The sequence below is a fragment of the Staurois parvus genome, unplaced genomic scaffold (assembly GCF_062004578.1).
Source record: "Staurois parvus isolate SC_StPar_1 unplaced genomic scaffold, SC_StPar_1.0 ptg000468l, whole genome shotgun sequence".
Lineage (NCBI taxonomy): Eukaryota > Metazoa > Chordata > Amphibia > Anura > Ranidae > Staurois > Staurois parvus.
In genome coordinates, this window is record NW_028318264.1 from 6,189,443 (window position 1) to 6,206,852 (window position 17,410).

At 39.8% G+C, this 17,410-nt stretch overlaps 1 protein-coding gene across 3 annotated transcripts in view; it reads left to right on the plus strand.

Annotated features, from left to right (window-relative positions):
- The window catches only part of TMEM245 (transmembrane protein 245), a 118,971-nt gene that overhangs the window by 68,972 nt on the left and 32,589 nt on the right, over nucleotides 1–17,410 (plus strand). For all 3 annotated transcript variants that reach the window (XR_016314854.1, XM_089689071.1, XM_089689072.1), the window contains 5 exons: nucleotides 369–459; nucleotides 3,784–3,882; nucleotides 5,749–5,880; nucleotides 11,798–11,920; nucleotides 14,115–14,260. Coding sequence is in view for 2 of the 3 variants with exons in the window: in XM_089689071.1 (XP_089545197.1) it covers nucleotides 369–459; nucleotides 3,784–3,882; nucleotides 5,749–5,880; nucleotides 11,798–11,920; nucleotides 14,115–14,260 (591 nt within the window). In the remaining variant the exon portion in view is untranslated. The remainder of the gene's footprint in view (nucleotides 1–368; nucleotides 460–3,783; nucleotides 3,883–5,748; nucleotides 5,881–11,797; nucleotides 11,921–14,114; nucleotides 14,261–17,410) is intronic.

Consider the following 17,410-nt stretch of genomic DNA (forward strand, 5'->3'; position numbering starts at 1 on the left):
TGTAAATATTTCCTGACATGTTGGTGTTCTATCTTTCACTTTGATGTTATAAGTTGCACTTACACAGCTGAATAAAACTAAAACTGTTCATTTCAGGCTGCAAAGCAACAAAATGTTTATTTTTTTGTTTATTTAACAAGGGTGATTCTCTTCTATACCCACTTTGGAGTTTTAGCTTTGATTAAATCAATCTTTTAAAATTCTATTGTAAAACATGTTGTCTTTGTGTACACCTAGCTTTTAATCCTACATTTATTTGATGTCCAGCTTTGATAAAATCAACCTTTTCATGTCCTCCTTTCTGTTTTGTATACAGTTAGCCTTTAACTCTGGATAAAATATTTTATCTAACATTTTTGTTTATACAGTTGGCTGCCTGAAGCACAGGTTGTCCAGACAGCTCTCAACTCTGCTGCAAACAATGTTTATCAGTATGGCAGAGAATGGATTACTAATAAGGTAGGCATGCATGTTTTTAAAGTGGTATTAATCCAAAACCAAGCGTGTAACATATTGCAGCTTACCAATCCTTAGATTTGATGGCTTCTTTTTTTTTTCCCCTCTATTTTCACCATATAATCTTGCCAGTAACACACCTCCTGTATTATGCCGGCCATAGACAAATCAATATTCTTGCTGAACCAGCTGAATTTCGTTCTATCTATGAGCAGACTGGTTGCACTGAAGTTGATCTATCAATGGACTTCAGTACAACCAGCCTGTCGTTTCTTTTTTGTACGTTCATTGCCTCCCGCTGTCACAATGGAATAGCTCAGCAGAAGCGATTCCCCCATCAACACTGTTGATGAGTGGATCAAGCAATTTGCATATGGCCAGTCTTAGAGTGCCTCCATTCTGTATGAAGGAGCATAGGGGCACAGAAGATAGTGGCATTATTTGTCTGGGAGAAGGGTAGTGTTAGCTGGACCTTTTGGAGAAGCATTATAATGTAATGGGTGGTCCTTTAGAGGTTGTTCATCAGTAACTGTGGGATCTTGCTGGACCCCCAGAGGAGTTTAATAAAATGTTGAAAGGATGGATGCGCCACACCGGTTTGTATAGTCCTTGACCTAGTAAGATTTTATGTTGCAACAGCCAATGCATTTTGGGAGCTCGGTGCTCAATACTGCCAGCCCTTCCTTCTTCCTCTGGGCTAAAAGCTAGACAATAGAGAAAATACAAAAATTCCTCAAATCATGTTACAGCTCCTTGTGTCCACACATACAAACACCTTGATGTATTCTTATTACAGCCAAAAAACACACACCATTGCTCAATTTATAAGTATAAAAAAACAACAAAAAAGAAAACAAATAATGCATAAGAAAAAGAAACCACTAAATGCTGGGAATGGTGAAAACAAAATGTGTTAAAATCCCAGCTGGAAGAGGGAATGGAGTGGGACTAGAGTAGGAGATATAATTGAAGATTCAGAGCGGTCTCCCCCAGATGATGTACACACCTGGATTGGAAAAGCACCTGACATCTGTGTGTCAGCTTTAAAGTATAACTAAAGGCAAACCTTTTTTCTTTTTTTTCCCTTTTTGGATAGAGTAATGGAGAGGTATAACCCTCGTCAGGATGGGGCTGAACAGGGGACGGAGTCTGGGCAGCCAGTGCATGTGAGCAGGGGCTATGCTATGCAGCATACCTGAGTGGAGGGAAGTGGTAGGTGAAAAAAAAAGCCTACATTAGGGCTGGAAGATTTGGAGGCTTGGGGACGGAGAAGAAGAAAAAAAAATGAATGCATGTGAGCAGAGACTATGCTATGCCAGCACTACTGTGGGCAGGGAAGTGGTAGGTGTGAGAGAGACCATACTTAGGGGTGAGGCAAAGAACAAAATTAAAGGAATGAATGGATACATGAATGTATACGTTGACTAAGTGTTCCAGGTGTGGAACTTGTTCAACAGAGTTTCTCTGCTTTCATTTAAACCACCAGGTTTAGGAGCATTGAGTTGGGAGATCCAAAAGGATTCTCTTTTGCATAGTTTCTTGATTTGGTTGTACTGAATGCATGGAGGTATTTGCTCATTGATGGTTGTGGACATAGATCATAGCCTATGTTGTGCATGCTTGTAAAATGCTGGGAAACTGTGGTCTGTGTGTCCAGTTTTGATATTGTAGTGTATTTAATCCCATTCCTAAAAATTTGCATGGTTGTTTCTACATAATGTAATTTACAGGAGCAAGTGACCACATACATGATATAGCCAGAGGAGCAGTCCGCATGGGATTTGATAGGTCATGCCATTTTGTTTCCACCATTCCCAGCAGGATCCATAGTTTTTTTGCCTGTTTTCTTTCTCCCTTCCCCCTCCTTTCAAAGTTGTCTCTGCCATACAAACTTTGTTCTCATCATTAGCCATTAACGTTTTTCAGCCTCTACTCCAGTGTTCTTGCCTTCCAGTTGAAGCCCATTTACATATTGGATCTTTAATAATAGGACTTATTTGCAAGAATACAGTATTGTTTTTGGATTGTATGAACTGGAGTTTATACCTCTCAGTTGCAGTGTTTTTTGTGTGTATGTTGTCTTGTTGCTTTAAGAAGAATGCATTTGTTTTTTTGGTTTGTTTTTGTGCTATTGTGTTGCTTTAATAATTTTTTGTTTATGTCTTTGATTTGGTCACACTCCTGCAACTTGGGAACCAACTTAAGAAAAAAAACCCAAAGTCACAGAACTTGTAAAATGTCATGTATCTCATAGCCATTCCAGTTGACACTACTGAACTCGCTGTGACTGTGAAAAAAAAAAAGTTCCTGTGCTACTTTGATGTGACTTCAGTGACTTTAAAGCTGACACACAGATGTCAGGTGCTTCAGTGCCAGAGAGTGTAAAAGTCATATCAAAGTCAAATCGTGCAACTTTGGAGTTGGCTAGTGTGATCCGAGCCTTTGTTTTTGCATTGTTTTGTTGCCTTGTTAGGAACACATTTGTTTTTTGTTTTTTTTTTATTGTGGAGGTTAGCTCAAGTGAGGATCGTCTTCCCTGGGAAAAAGGCAATCCAGATTGCAGGTGTTCTCTTAAAAGTCTGACTTGTAGCCTGTTTTCTTTAAAAGGTTGCATAGCAATCAAATTAAACAAAACCTAAAATAACTCCTTGCCATCCAGGCACTAGCTAAAGAGTAGCAATTCTCTTCACAGATGAAGGGCTTCTCCCAGTCACAAACAAAACGTTCTGCAAACCTTTTCCTTTCTTGTACAAAGCAAACTTTCATATCCACAGCTCTCTCAGGTATGGCTTCCTGAGTCCCAGGCCAAGACTTGCTCCAGTCCCACTTTATATCACCTGCTGGTGGTCACAAGTGGAAAGGAAAATTTGGTTCGGAACCTACACTGTCAAAGTTGCCTGGAAAGTCTGGACTGGATTCCACGTTAGTTTGCTACATATGAAAGCATGCAAGATGGCACATAGCGTTCCTTAATCATGTCTTTTATAATGTGTAAATCAGTTTTTTGTATAATCTGTATTACTTTTTTACACCTGATGAAGGGGGTAGAGCCCCAGAAATGCATTGTCTGTTGCTAAATAAGGTATTTTAAGCTTGTGTGGCACTCCCTTCCCTTCAAACTGTAGTCCACTATAGTTTGCTGGTCCATTCAATGCTGTCATATGGGGAGACCATAGCCCTGTTTAAGCTACAACTCCAAACTCCAGTTATACTTGTTAAACATTGACATTGAGATTTGGATTTACTGTGGAATGACATGCCAATAAAAGACAGATTGATACTTTTCTATATTTGCAATATAAAATTAATGTCTGAATTTACTTGCAGCTACACAAGGTACTAGGAGAAAAAGTTAACAACACTGCTATAATTGAGAAACAAGTTCTAGAACTCTGGGACAGACTGTACCATTCCTGGATCACAAAGGTATCTAAAGTAGTAAGATGTATACCTTTTTACTGTGTTTACAAACTATTTGTAAAATTGTGCCTTAATTCCTAATACTTCATTGCAAGTCCTTTTCTTTCAGGATATAGTTTGGGCAAAGAAAACTTGATTGACTCTGTTGCATAGATAATCTTGTAACAAGCTGTGTGGGTAACCCAAATTCACGCTTCACATGGGCACTTCTTAATTGTGTGGAACTGTTTTACAAAGGATGCATTCCATTAATAATAATAAAAAAAAAATTGTTAGGAAACTACTGATGTGTTAGGGTTAGGTGGATTTTGCTTCCTCTTGTAAATTTATTAAACAGTTGAAGCTTTAACAAATACATCATACATAAAATATACATAAAAATGTTAAAGTCAGTGTTGTACCTTCCAACTGATAGTTCTATATTAGATATCGTCATATGTATCCAGCAAACATGTTAAAATGTGCTACCAGCTTGCAATTATGACACACTACATAATTTTTGGACACATTTCTGCTTTGTGCCATACCCTTGTTAATTTCTCAGTTCAGCAGACTCATTAAAAGGTAACCGATTTGAACATTATTGTCCATGTAGTCAGGTTAAATGATCAGTCCAAAAACCACATACGGTTTGCAAATGCCTAGTGCATTACCCAAGATTTATAAAAAGAAACCAAATAGCCAATTGAATACTCACAAAGGACAGAAGTACCATGCATGACAGAAATTTCCGATGTACCACCAGTGTTGGCAATGATGTCCAAACTGATGCCAATGTTCGGGGACGCTTTAGTTACATTTTACACTTTTCTGGTGAATGAGTAGGGGTACAATTGTACCCCATATTCACATGGCGTTGTGGGATCTGGGGGCACCCTTGTTAAAGGGGGATTTCGATAACCCCCACAACCACAGGCCAGGGCTGTGGAGAAGAGTCACCAAGGAGGCTGCGTCATTTTTTTTTTTTTTTTCCCTGGCAATGGGTTTTGTTTGTTTTTTTTTTGCATTCAACTGTCAGCGGGGAACCCCACTGATGATTATGTTAAGGACGCGACAGCCAGCTTCCCGGCCCTCTCCATAACAACGGCGGTCCCTCCTTAACGCTGAAGCTACTAGAACATAGCTTACGCACTAGGCTAAATACTGCTAAATGCCAGCAAAACACTCTAACACATTAGCGTTTTTATTGTCCAGCGTTTCTAAAGCAGTCTTTAGCTTTTTAGTATGCATGAGACCTAATGCATCTGATTTAGAAACCAAACAGCCAATTGAATACTTACAAAGGACAGAAGTAACATGCATGGCAGAAATCTCCAATGAACCACCAGTGTGGTAACGAGCGTCCAGACTGTTAGCCATATCGGCAAGCTGACGCTTCCCCTTCCTCAGAGCTTGGACAGGGATGCATCCCCAAAACCGCATTATGTAAGTGTACTTGCATAATCCTATACAGGGAGGAAGCATGGTGGCTGATGCCCCTGCCTTGCTTCCCTGGACCTTGGGTTTGAATTCCACCTATTGTTTTTGTTTTATGTTTCTTTGCACTATTCTAAAACATAGGTTTCCTACCGTTCTCCCAAAATAGTCCTTTGTATTTCTGTGAATGTGATAGAGATTTCTAACCTGCTGTGGAGTGCAAGGACTAATGTGAACAGATGTATATATAAGTGCAGAGCAATATTTTGGGGCTATATAAATAATAAGTATGGGCAGCTTATGTGATTTTTTTTCTTTTTTTTTTTTTCCTAGCTACTTTAACTGTCACATTTCACCCTCTTGGTTGGCAGCAACTCCTGTAAGCCATAGTACACATCTTTGCATTGTTCTCTAATGCTTTCTTTTGAGATTGAAGGTTATATGTTCTCTTGTTAGAATGTGACATACTCCAGCAGAAACAAGGGTCACAAGATGCCGATACAACGTCAGAACAGTTGGTTTGGAGAGATCTTGGATTGGCAAGATATTGCTTCATTCGTTCATGAAAATATTGAAACGTTTCTTTCGGTGAGACCTTCATATTGTATTTTCTTTAGCTTTCTGTCCATAATATATACTTATATATGCATTTGACCATTCCTTTAAAGTTAATATTTCATTTTTGATAACCCAAATATTCACCCACTTGCTTTTCCCATGTTTCCCTCTGCCCTTTTCTCCTGCTAGAAAACTGAATCCACTTGGACCTGGTGATTGATGGCTTCAGCCTGAGCACTGCTTCCTAGGAGAAAAGGGGGTTTGTCAAATACTCCCCTATACCTGGAAGTTACTGCTACTTTCAAGTCTCTGACAGATGAACAGTGCATTGGGGAGTGGGACAAAGTTGATTATCAATGTGTGTGTATGTGGATGGCAATGTTTAGCAAGAGAACTTGTCCCTTTGCCCTTAATGTGACAGGCTCCTTTTAATTGTTTAGGTTAAAAAAAAAAAATTGTTCGGATACAAGCATGTGAAATTTGAGCGAGGGCATTTGTCAAGAGTACTTTTTTAATAGTGTTCTGTAGTAGTGGAAGAAGTTAAAACAGGAGCATATCGATGATGTAAGTTTATTTTTTAATGATAAGTCTAGTTTTAGAGAGCATTTTAGTGACCTGATCAGCGTCTTATATGTGCAAAAAGAGCTCCATGGAAGAGAAGGTGATTTGTAAAGCTGCTTTTTAGTGACATAAACACATAGAAACACCCAGGTTGAACTGGATAAACTGGTGTCTTTATTAAATGTTATTAACTATGTAGCTATATTCATGTAAATTTAGCCTTTGCCCAGCTAGAGTTTCTTGGCCATGTGAAAAGTTGAGATAGATATGCAACTTTTTCCATTTAATACATTTTGTTGTGCTGGAGCTTTGCAATTCATTCATACAATTTATGCACAGATGCAGGGGTTTTGACTGGTGCTTCCGCTTTTTCTAGATTTCTACATTTACATATCTGCATGGGGTTCCCTTTACTGACATCTCAGCTATCCCATAGGGATATTTATACATGTACATATACATACAACCAATATCATTAATTTAACAAAGAAACAGCTGGTTCTGGGATTGGGTCATATGATCACTGCTACAATATTTGTTACTTGACTCTTCCACAAGAATCCTGCTTCTGAAGTGCTTCATGGGTCAACCAGTTTCATTTCACTGCCCACCCACAGTGATGTTGTCATCTCTGGCTGCCTACAACCCTCTTCAGCATCAGCTGCTCGGGTTTGTATATATGAAAGGCTATGCCTCATCTTGAGCCTAGTTGATTTCCACTATGTGATGCAACATGTCCTTCAAAAGGACAATCTTGCTGAAACAGGTGACCTCTGCCCATATGCCTCTATTGTGGCTAGGGGGAATTTTTCAGTATCCCCTAAAGAGCCAAAACCTGTAACCTAGATCCTGGGACCTCTGTTACTGTAGAGTCGTACTCACTAGAGTCTTCTATCCCTCCACAGTTAGAGGCTGTGACTTTACATCTGCCCACAAGACCCCTTATATCCACTTAAGATTTTCTGTCCGTGTCTGCACAAATAATGGAGCATTCTGCTTGCAGAGACGCTAGGCATGCTTTGGCACCATCCACGGCAAAATTTAATTCTGAATTTACTGGATATCCACCTCTGATGAGACCCTTATTACCATCTCTCATTCAGAGTCCTCAGTCTCCTCCGTCTGACTGTATTTCAGCAAACTCCATGTGACTTAGATTTAGACCCCTTCCGCATTGGGTGGACTCCACTAGGAGTTCACTTGCTCAGCAGGGGATCTGTCCACTGATTCCCACTTTGCAGGCGGATGGCTGGTCTGTATCCGCTTGGCTTATGCAGAGAGGACACAGACACAGCTCTCCTCTGTGGGTGGTCAGATGTAAACAGACTGCCTGTTCGTTTACACCTGACTGCCATCTGATGATCCGATAGATGGAAGGGGAGCAGATCCCCATCTGACTGTTTTTAGCGGATCAGATTAGATGTAGGTGTAAATGGTCCCGCTTCTCCATAGAGGAGAATGGAGGGTCCTCCTGAAAAACTGACAGGTGATCCCAATCGGTCCACTCGTGTGAAAGGGCCTTACAAGGAGTTCATACTGATCTGACTGATGCAGTACATTCTACCCTGCTGTAGAAGAGTGAGCATGTGGTTTCAAGCATCTGTCTTTGTAGAGCCTGTATTGCCTCAAAGCCTTCTTGTTACACTTGGAATGTAAAACATTCCTCTACAAGAACTGGAAATAACCTATGAAATCATGGCTCCCTCCTGACAGGGAAAGAGCTTTTTCCCTTTGAAAAAGAAAAAGGGAACAATCATGCCATCAGACAGGTTGATGATGATCTTGCTTTTAGGGATTTCATTGAAAGACAGTAGGATTCCCTACTTAGGATTTAGATTGAGTTACTTTAAGTGTGGGTGGTGTGAATCTGTGTCATTGTGAATCAGAATGGATGTAGTGGCTTTTTTCTTGGCATTAGCAAGGTGTACCTAACAAAGTGGTCAGTGAGTGTATAAATTATTTTTAGGAGCCATTCCTTCACAGTAGGGATTTTATGTGAATTCCAATGCTTAGGGATCAACCTTTTGGCTGTGTTTAATAAATAGGGCAGGAGAGACCTCTTATACTGGGCCACTGGTACTTCACTGCACTAGAACAAAACGCTAAAGGGCTACATGAGTATCCTGTCGTGTTGTGTCCTGAATAACGAAGCAACTCTTTCCCAAAAAAACTTTTATTCTATCACACCCAGTAATAGGATTTATCCCCCTAGATCTTCTATGCAGAATTCTGCCTTTTACAAGATTATGTTTTATGATTCCTAGAATCCTATATTTCACTATTGATCAGGCAGGTTTATAATATTGCTATCACACCTCCGAAACACCTATGGATGTGAGTTGGAAGGACTCCTTATCCTTCTGGCCCTGATGTGCATGTACCACCAGTTTGCATTACGCTATATCCCCACCCCTGCCTAACCCCTTTCATACAGGTGTTGTTGATCACTGCACTCTTTCCTTTTAACCGCTTGCCCTCCAGTGGTTTTACCCCCCTTCCTGACCAGGCCATTTTTTTGCTTTACGGCTCTGCCTTACTGTAACTGACAATTGTGCAGTCATGCTTCCTTTTTTCCCATGAATAGAGCTTTCTTTCGGTGGTATTTTATCGCCTGTGTGGTTTTTATTTTTTACACTATATAAAAAAAAAAAACATTTTGAGGAAAAAAACAATTTATTTTACTTTTTGCTATTAACCACTTCAAGTCCGGTCACTTTTACCCCCTTTCTGTCCAGGCCAATTTTCAGCTTTCAGCCCTATCACACTTTGAATGACAATTGCGCAGTCATGCAAGACTGTACCCATATGAATTTTTTAGCATTTTTTTTGAGACAGATAAAGCTTTATTTTGGTGGTATTTATTCACTGCTGGGATTTTTATTTATTTTATTTTTTTTTTGCTATATAAATGAATGTCAAATTTTGAAAAGTTTTTCTTTTTGCAAATAAATATTTCATCATAAATCTTGGCCAAAATTTATTCAGTTATATTTTTAGTAAAAAAAAAAAAAAAAAATAACCCAAATTAGTTTATAACCAAAAATTATTTAAAAAATTTTTTTTTTTTTTTTTTTAAATATTCTTTTAAATACTGTCACCATAGCAGTACAGTACATGGTGACACGGTACTACTTGTGGGTGTTTTTTTTTTTTTTTTTTTACACATTGCTTTTACACACATAAAGGCTGTAAAAGCAATACTTTCTCCTTATCTCTGGCTGCATTCTTGCAGCCATTGAGAAATACTGTGTGAGCTGTGATTGGTCACAGCTTGTCACATGGTACAAGGCTGTTGTGAATAGCCTTGTACCATGTGACCTCTGTGATCATTCACAGATTTCACACGTAGTAAGAAGTGATGTCAGAAGTGACATCTTGCTTACTACTCAGTGATCACATGATCGGGACCTCGCACAGAGGTCCCGTATGACGTTCGGTGTTCGGATCGTGGTGCTGCGCGCTCCTAGGGAACACGCATTAGAAGGGGCGGGAGGGCTGTTTATAAACGGCCACCCGCCCCTGCACTGCTCCCGTCTGGCTGTTTATATACAACGGCCGGAAGGGAGGTGGTTAAACATTTCCAGTAAAAAACTTTAAAAAATCAAATTTACCCATAAATTTAGGCCAAAATGTATTCTGCTTCATGTCTTTTCTAAAACGAAATCCCTCCTGATACGTGTAAATTAATTGGCTTACGTGAAAGTTATAGCGTTTACAAATGGCAGTGTAAATATACTGTTTTTTTATTTATTGTTACTAGTAATGGCGGCGATCAACAACTTATAGCGGGACTGCAGCAGACATTCTGACACTGGGGGGGAACTGACTTGGTGTCACTGACATTCCCAGTGACACTAATACAGTGATCAGTGCTAATAAAAAGCACTGACACTGTACTAATGCCACTGGGCAGGAAGGGGTTAACATGTGGGGCGATCAAAGGGTTAACTGTGTGCTGTTTTGTCACACATAAGTGTGCTGTGTTAGTGCGTCACTGTAAGCACACTGCTTTGCAAGCAATGTGCAGGAGCTGACAGGGGAGAACTGTTTTGTTTAAAGGGTTCAGGGTTACTTCTTTTATTTTTCCTAGCTTAAGGGTTTCTTTTCGCGTTCTCCTTTTGGGATTTTCTGCTGAGGGCTCTCACATTTTGTATGTTTTTTTTTTTTCTCTTTCTTTTGTTTTCTTAATATGGCGATCTATTTAGGCTTGCGGCTGTTGATTGGTTGGACTCTTTTTCTGCAGCAAGCTTTTGAGGATGCAACCCTCTGGGGCAACCTCCCCCTCTAAATCTATATTAGAAAGAGGTTTACAGGGGAACAAAGGAGAGTAGACGTGTTGGAATAGTTAAGATAGTTGATTTGGGTGGGATAAGAGGAGAAAGTGGGGAAAAAAGCATGACTAGAGAGGAGAACAGACACACTGAGAAAGAGACCTTACAACCTGCAGCACAAAGCCAGTGAGAGAGGGAGCCACAGTGGATGAGTGGTCAATGATTATGACCGCACACAGATAGATAGTGGGTGAAGGAACTCTAGTGCAGAGATGGTGGGTGAAGGAACTCTAGTGCAGAGATGGTGGGTGAAGGAACTCTAGTGCAGAGATAGTGGGTGAAGGAAATCTAGAGCAGAGATGGTGGGTGAAGGAACTCTAGTGCAGAGATGGTGGGTGAAGGAACTCTAGAGCAGAGATGGTGGGTGAAGGAAATCTAGAGCAGAGATGGTGGGTGAAGGAACTCTAGTGCAGAGATGGTGGGTGAAGGAACTCTAGTGCAGAGGTGGTGGGTGAAGGAACTCTAGTGCAGAGGTGGTGGGTGAAGGAACTCTAGCGCAGAGATGGTGGGTGAAGGAACTCTAGCGCAGAGGTGGTGGGTGAAGGAACTCTAGCGCAGAGGTGGTGGGTGAAGGAACTCTAGCGCAGAGGTGGTGGGTGAAGGAACTCTAGTGCAGAGGTGGTGGGTGAAGGAACTCTAGTGCAGAGGTGGTGGGTGAAGGAACTCTAGTGCAGAGGTGGTGGGTGAAGGAACTCTAGTGCAGAGGTGGTGGGTGAAGGAACTCTAGTGCAGAGGTGGTGGGTGAAGGAACTCTAGTGCAGAGGTGGTGGGTGAAGGAACTCTAGTGCAGAGGTGGTGGGTGAAGGAACTTTAGTGCAAAAATGGACAAGTGCATGTGACAGCATACAGCCTTTCCCACAAAACTGTCTGACCAAAAACCTCCATTCTTGCCGCCATGTACAATGTGTATTATTGTCTAGCAATGTACAAGTGTTGACTAACTTTGAGCATATCCTTTTTACATGACTTATTTTAAACTGCCTATTAAAGTGGCTAATTGTTGCACTTGTGAAAAAAAAATTCTGCTAAAAAGATCCTTTTTCTTGTTCTGTTAGATACTGGAGTCGCTCTGGATTGTAATGAGTCGAAATTTAAGCTTACTTTTTACCACTGTGACAACTTTGTTTACAATCATCATCTACAGTGGCACGGCACTCCTTAATTTTGTTTTGTCTTTGGTATGTATACGATCTGATCGATAGCTGTATAATTTTAATTTATTGCTTACTTTGAAAACTACAGAGATCAGTACTATGACATTACAATTTCATTTTCAAGCCAAATGGTTGTTTAACTGGTGTTTGGACATCTTAATTTATTAAATGCTCAAACAAGTAATTGTATAGATTAGTTAATTGCTGGATACGCTTGGTCCTGTTTTTAGTATTTACAGGTAGCCCAGTATGTATGCAGTATTAAAGTGTTTTTAAACCCACAACAGTAAAATCAGTCTGTATATGCAGTAAAGCATGCTTTTTATACTTGCTGTGGAACCTAAGGGGTTAATCTTCTGCATTGTGTAAAAAGAGTGTTTGATCTGGTCTTCTCTGATCCTCACCTTCTACTGTTCTCAATCCATCTGCTGGTGGGACAGAGCCTTGGGGGCAAGCTGCACATGCTGAGTTTGGTGTGTATCGCTAGAGAGTTTTTGGGGTTTTTTTTCATGGGAGAGTGCATGTGATCAGCACAGGGCCAATCAGCACTGTCCAGACAGAGGGTCAAGGCTAATACAGCCTCATAAGGACAGTCAGGGAAGAATGAAAACTTCTTCTACAAGATTTAACCAGTAATCTGCTGGACACTGATAGAAGTCACAAGACTGTTATAAACTGCTAAATAGCTTTTCTCATCAGCAGTTAGACTTACTAAAATAGTATTTTTCTATTCTGTGTACTGTGAGAGACCAGATATAGTGAATGTAGGGTCCTGGGTTTAGTAACACTTTAATGTATCTACCATTTTTTGTAAAAGTTACAAAATTTTGGAAATTTGAATGTTAGATTTTCTCACTGACATGGTGAGCATTTAGCTGGTTCAAGGCTCAGAACAATTTATACAGACATATTGTACATTGAGTATAAAAAAAAAAATCCTTAAGCAGGAAATTGTTTCCTTGCCATTCTCTTTGCTTTTATTGGCAATGAAAAGAATGGAGACTGGCACCACCAATTTTTACTTTTGATTTAGACAAATGGGTTATAGAATTTGTAGCCTTAAGACTGGAAGTTTAGAAATAGAGTAATAAACCTCAATATTTCAGCACCAGAGGTCTTGTTTTTTGCCTTCAATATGACATATTACGTTTTTTTTTTTTTTGTTAAGTAACCACAGTATCAGCTGTTACATTATACCCATCAATCAAATCAAAGTACACACAGGGATGTCAAATCCTTAAATGTGTAAGCTGTGAAAACCCTAAATTGGGATTTTGTTATATTCTTTTGAGATGCAACTGGTGCAAATATCCCTGCAGACTGAGACCCTGCAGCATCCAACAAATAGCTTTTTAAATACTGCTTAAGTTGCCATGCCATTAACCAGCTAAACAATCTATTCATGTAAATAACTGTCAGCATATTTATGTTGCCTTCCTAGGATGTCCATATCATTTTATGTGCTCTAAACCAGTGGTTATCCGCTTATAGGCTAAAGGGGTCTCAAATGTGCTCCCGGTCATCACCAAAGGGCTTCATATAAAGTTCAATATATGTAATGCTTGAGAGGACAGTCAGAAACTACAGTCCTAATTGAAGAAATGAGGGTTGGATAGTGTAGACATGCTGCATGGGCTGGATATATGCTGCACACGTCCATAAAAAAATGGGAACTTGTTACATGAGGCTAGTAGAGATCATTGCTTTTATCCCAATTGGGTACAGACTGCTGAAGTCCAAGGACTGCATATCACATACCAAAGGGCTGCAGGCTGGGCACCAGGGCTCTAAACCTTCCGTGCACTGTACATTCCTATGCTACCAACATATGTTAGTATCATTTCTTAATGCAAAGTGGAACTTTGTCTTTTAGACGGCAACTTTGTACTTGCCACGTGAATGTAAACATTCAGTGATTCTTTTGATTGCTACATTCAAAATAGTGGGATTTTCAATGCTCAAATATGTTTAATAGGAACTTTATGAGTATCTTTTTGGTATTTCCATTGACTATAATGGGAGGTGAAAATGCTTGGCTAAGCAAAAATACAGGAGAATGATTGTAAGAACGTTTTAAAATACCTCTGAGCAAAGTTATGTCTGCATTTTAAAAATCTGCATGGTAAAATCTGCTTTGAACTACTTGCAGTATGAACAAAGCCTAAGTAAACCCATACAGACTAAATAGTATGATCTTTATATGTATTGTGTTTTATAGATTATTTTCCTTACAACGCTGTTTTATCTCCTGAGCTCCAGTGATGACTACTACAAGCCTGTAAAATGGGTTATAAGTCTCACTCCACTCTCTCAACCTGGTCCTTCCTCAAATATAATTGGTCAATCAGTTGAGGAAGCTATAAGGTATGATCTTTGTTTAAATTTTTTTTTTTCTAAGCCAAATATATATATATATATATATATATATATATTATATATTTTTTATAGAACAAGAAATAATTAAAATACCTTGTGAGGTTTTTTGCCATCTGTGTCTTAATCTCCCCAAAGTAAGGCAAGTCCCCTCTTTAAGATTTGCTCTCTGTTCATGATCTGGTGACAAGGCCAAATTTTATTTTTTCCGCACCTTTCAGTCCCGGCATAATAGACTATCCCCCCAGCACTCTATTGAAAACAAAATGTCTTTACATACATTCAAATGTAAAATAATCATGTTGTAGAGTCATTGTAATAAATTACAGTATATTTGACAATATTGCACCTATAACATTTCTTGCTTAAAGGCAGCGAAAAACAGTAAAATAATACTCCAATATGCGACCATTTTATTCAAGGGGCATTAGACATTGGGAGTCTAGAGCTATATGTACAGGGGTGTAATGTTTGGTGTTTTTGAATAAAGAATCACAGGATCAGGATGGTCAACATTATCTACCTCCCAAAAGCAGGGCTAGTTCCAATACAGAATGCTTTTTTGCAAGAGCATGCACAGTGCTGTTCATACAGAAGAACCAGCATGACTTCAGTGACAGTGCATCCATGGTGCTCCTGTACATCAGTATAAAGGTCAGGCATGAGGCAGCCATATACTTTAAGAGGAAGATGGTGGCCAGAGTCAGAGACAGGCCAGGCAGTAGTTGCAATAAGGTTGCCTGACAAAGACTCTGCCTTCACCTTTGTCATCTTCTAGGAGATCATGACCACTACTTTTACTACTACTATTACTATGCAGGAGTGCCCCAAATGCCAGGACTTTACTGACTTTCTAAGAATATTTTATTCCTTATAAAAGTATAACATACTCATTTATATTTTGACTTTGGCATCATCCTGGCTGCTAGTTTATCACAGAGCTGCAGTTGTCATTGAAGCTGCAGTTATGCTTTAAAATTGGTTTGTCAGTAATTTATAAGTCAGTATGAATAAATCCCTGATGTGTGATCACTCAAGGTGAGAGGCTGTGATTTGTAAACATCCCCAAGAACTGCACAGACAGCAGGATTTCATGACTGTGTTATCTCTGAGCTGGAATCCCTTTCCAGGACATAGATGCTAAGTCAGGCTAATGCTCGAGCAAAGATGATACTGCCCTGATGGGGAGGGGGGGGGGCGTCAGGAGACTACTCAGATCTCCATAATGCTGCCCGTCCATGGACCAAGTGACAGATATAACGCCAACATGTCTGGAAAAAAAAAATGTAAAAACCGAACCACTAAGTTGGAAAAAGGATCAACCCCTCCAAAAAATGACTGTCAGGTGTAGCTAATCACCTTCTCAATGGCACACAAAGCCATTTGACTTTCGAAGCAAACTATGGGTGGCAAGGCACTGTCTTAAGATCTCCAGGATAAAGTTGTGGACAGGCACAAGTCAGGAGATGGATACAAAACAATTTCAAAGGCTTTATTAATGCCTAGAAGCACAGTGAAGTCATTGTTAAGAAGTGGAAGGTATTTGGTACAACACAGACCCTCCCTGAATTTGGACGTCACTCCAAACTGGGTGAAAGAGCCAGGAGCAAACTGGTCACTACCAAGAGGCCTACAGCAACTTTGAGGCAGTTGCAGGAATTTCTGATACAGTGGTTATTATGTGCGTGTGGCAACAATATCACAGATTCTCCACAAATGTGGCTTGTATGGGAGGGTTACAAGCAAAAAGCTACTCCTCAAAGGCCACAAATGAGCTTTGCTAAAACGCACCTTGAAGATTCTGAGGCTGCATGAAGATAGGTGCTATGGTCAGATGACACTAAAATTGAATTATTTGGCCTCAACACTTAATATGTCTGGTAGAAATCCAGTACAGCTCGCCATCCAAATAACACCATTCCTACAATAAAGCAAATGGAGGTGGTAATATCCTGTTATGGGGGTGTTTCTCTGCAGCAGGGACTGGAGCACTTGTCAAGATAGAATGAAAAATGGATGGGGCACAATACCATTAAACTCTTGAGGAATATCTGCTACTCTCTTGACAGAAAGTTGTCAACGGGTAGAAGGTTTCCTTTCCAACATGACAACGACCAGAGCACACAGCAAAACTGACCACACAGTGGTTTAAGGCGAAAAAGGTGAATATCCTTGCATGGATCAGAGCCCAGACAGGCAAATATTTCAAAGTCTAGATGTGCAGAGTTAGTAGAGAAATATCTCAACAGACTAAAGGCTATAATTAAAGCAAAAGATGTTTCAGCAAAATACTGACACAAGGGGGTGATTCTTTTTCCAACTCAGTGATTCTGTTTTTAAATTGAATTTTTTTCTGACATGTTGGTGTTATATCTTTCACTTGGGTGTTATAAATTGCACTGAGTAAATACAGCTAGATAAAACAAAAACTGTGTCTGTCTTCATTTCATGCTGAAAAGCAACGAAATGTGATTATTTTAAAGGGGGTGATTCTTTTCTATACCCACTGTATATGGGTACTATGATTGTACAGAAGTCGATCTACCGCTTAATTTCTGTACAACCTCCCTGCTGGATAATTTCCTCTTGATCAGCACTGCAGGTCATAGCCTGCAGCCCTGATCTGTGTATTCTGATGGCACTGGCGATGGAAAGTCTCCCTGCTATCAGAATACAGTCCACCTTGAATGTGTGGATGGAACATTCTATGGCCAGCTTAAGACATGATAAATATCAACACAAAAACCTCTTTTAATGTTAGGGTTTGTGCCAGATGGGCTTTAGGTTTGTTCTGAAATAATAATTAGAATTCATTGACCTCTTTCTGAACTACATTTAATCTGCTTCAAGCAGGTTTACATTTATTAGACTTGTATGTGTATACAAAACCCATTTGAAGGGAACAAACAATAATCAACAAAGGCCCTTAAGGAAGTCATTGCAGCCTTTTGAATACTGTACTATGTAAATGTTGTTTTAACCTTGGTGGCGACTGTACGCAAATATGCTGCCTTTCGGTGGCTGGGCCTTGACGCCTAGAGGCCACATATTTGTGTACCTGTTGTAAACCAGCATGTACAAATGCGCACGCCCTGCGTACTCCTGGCACACTTACTGGTGCCTCATGGAAAGCTCCTGATC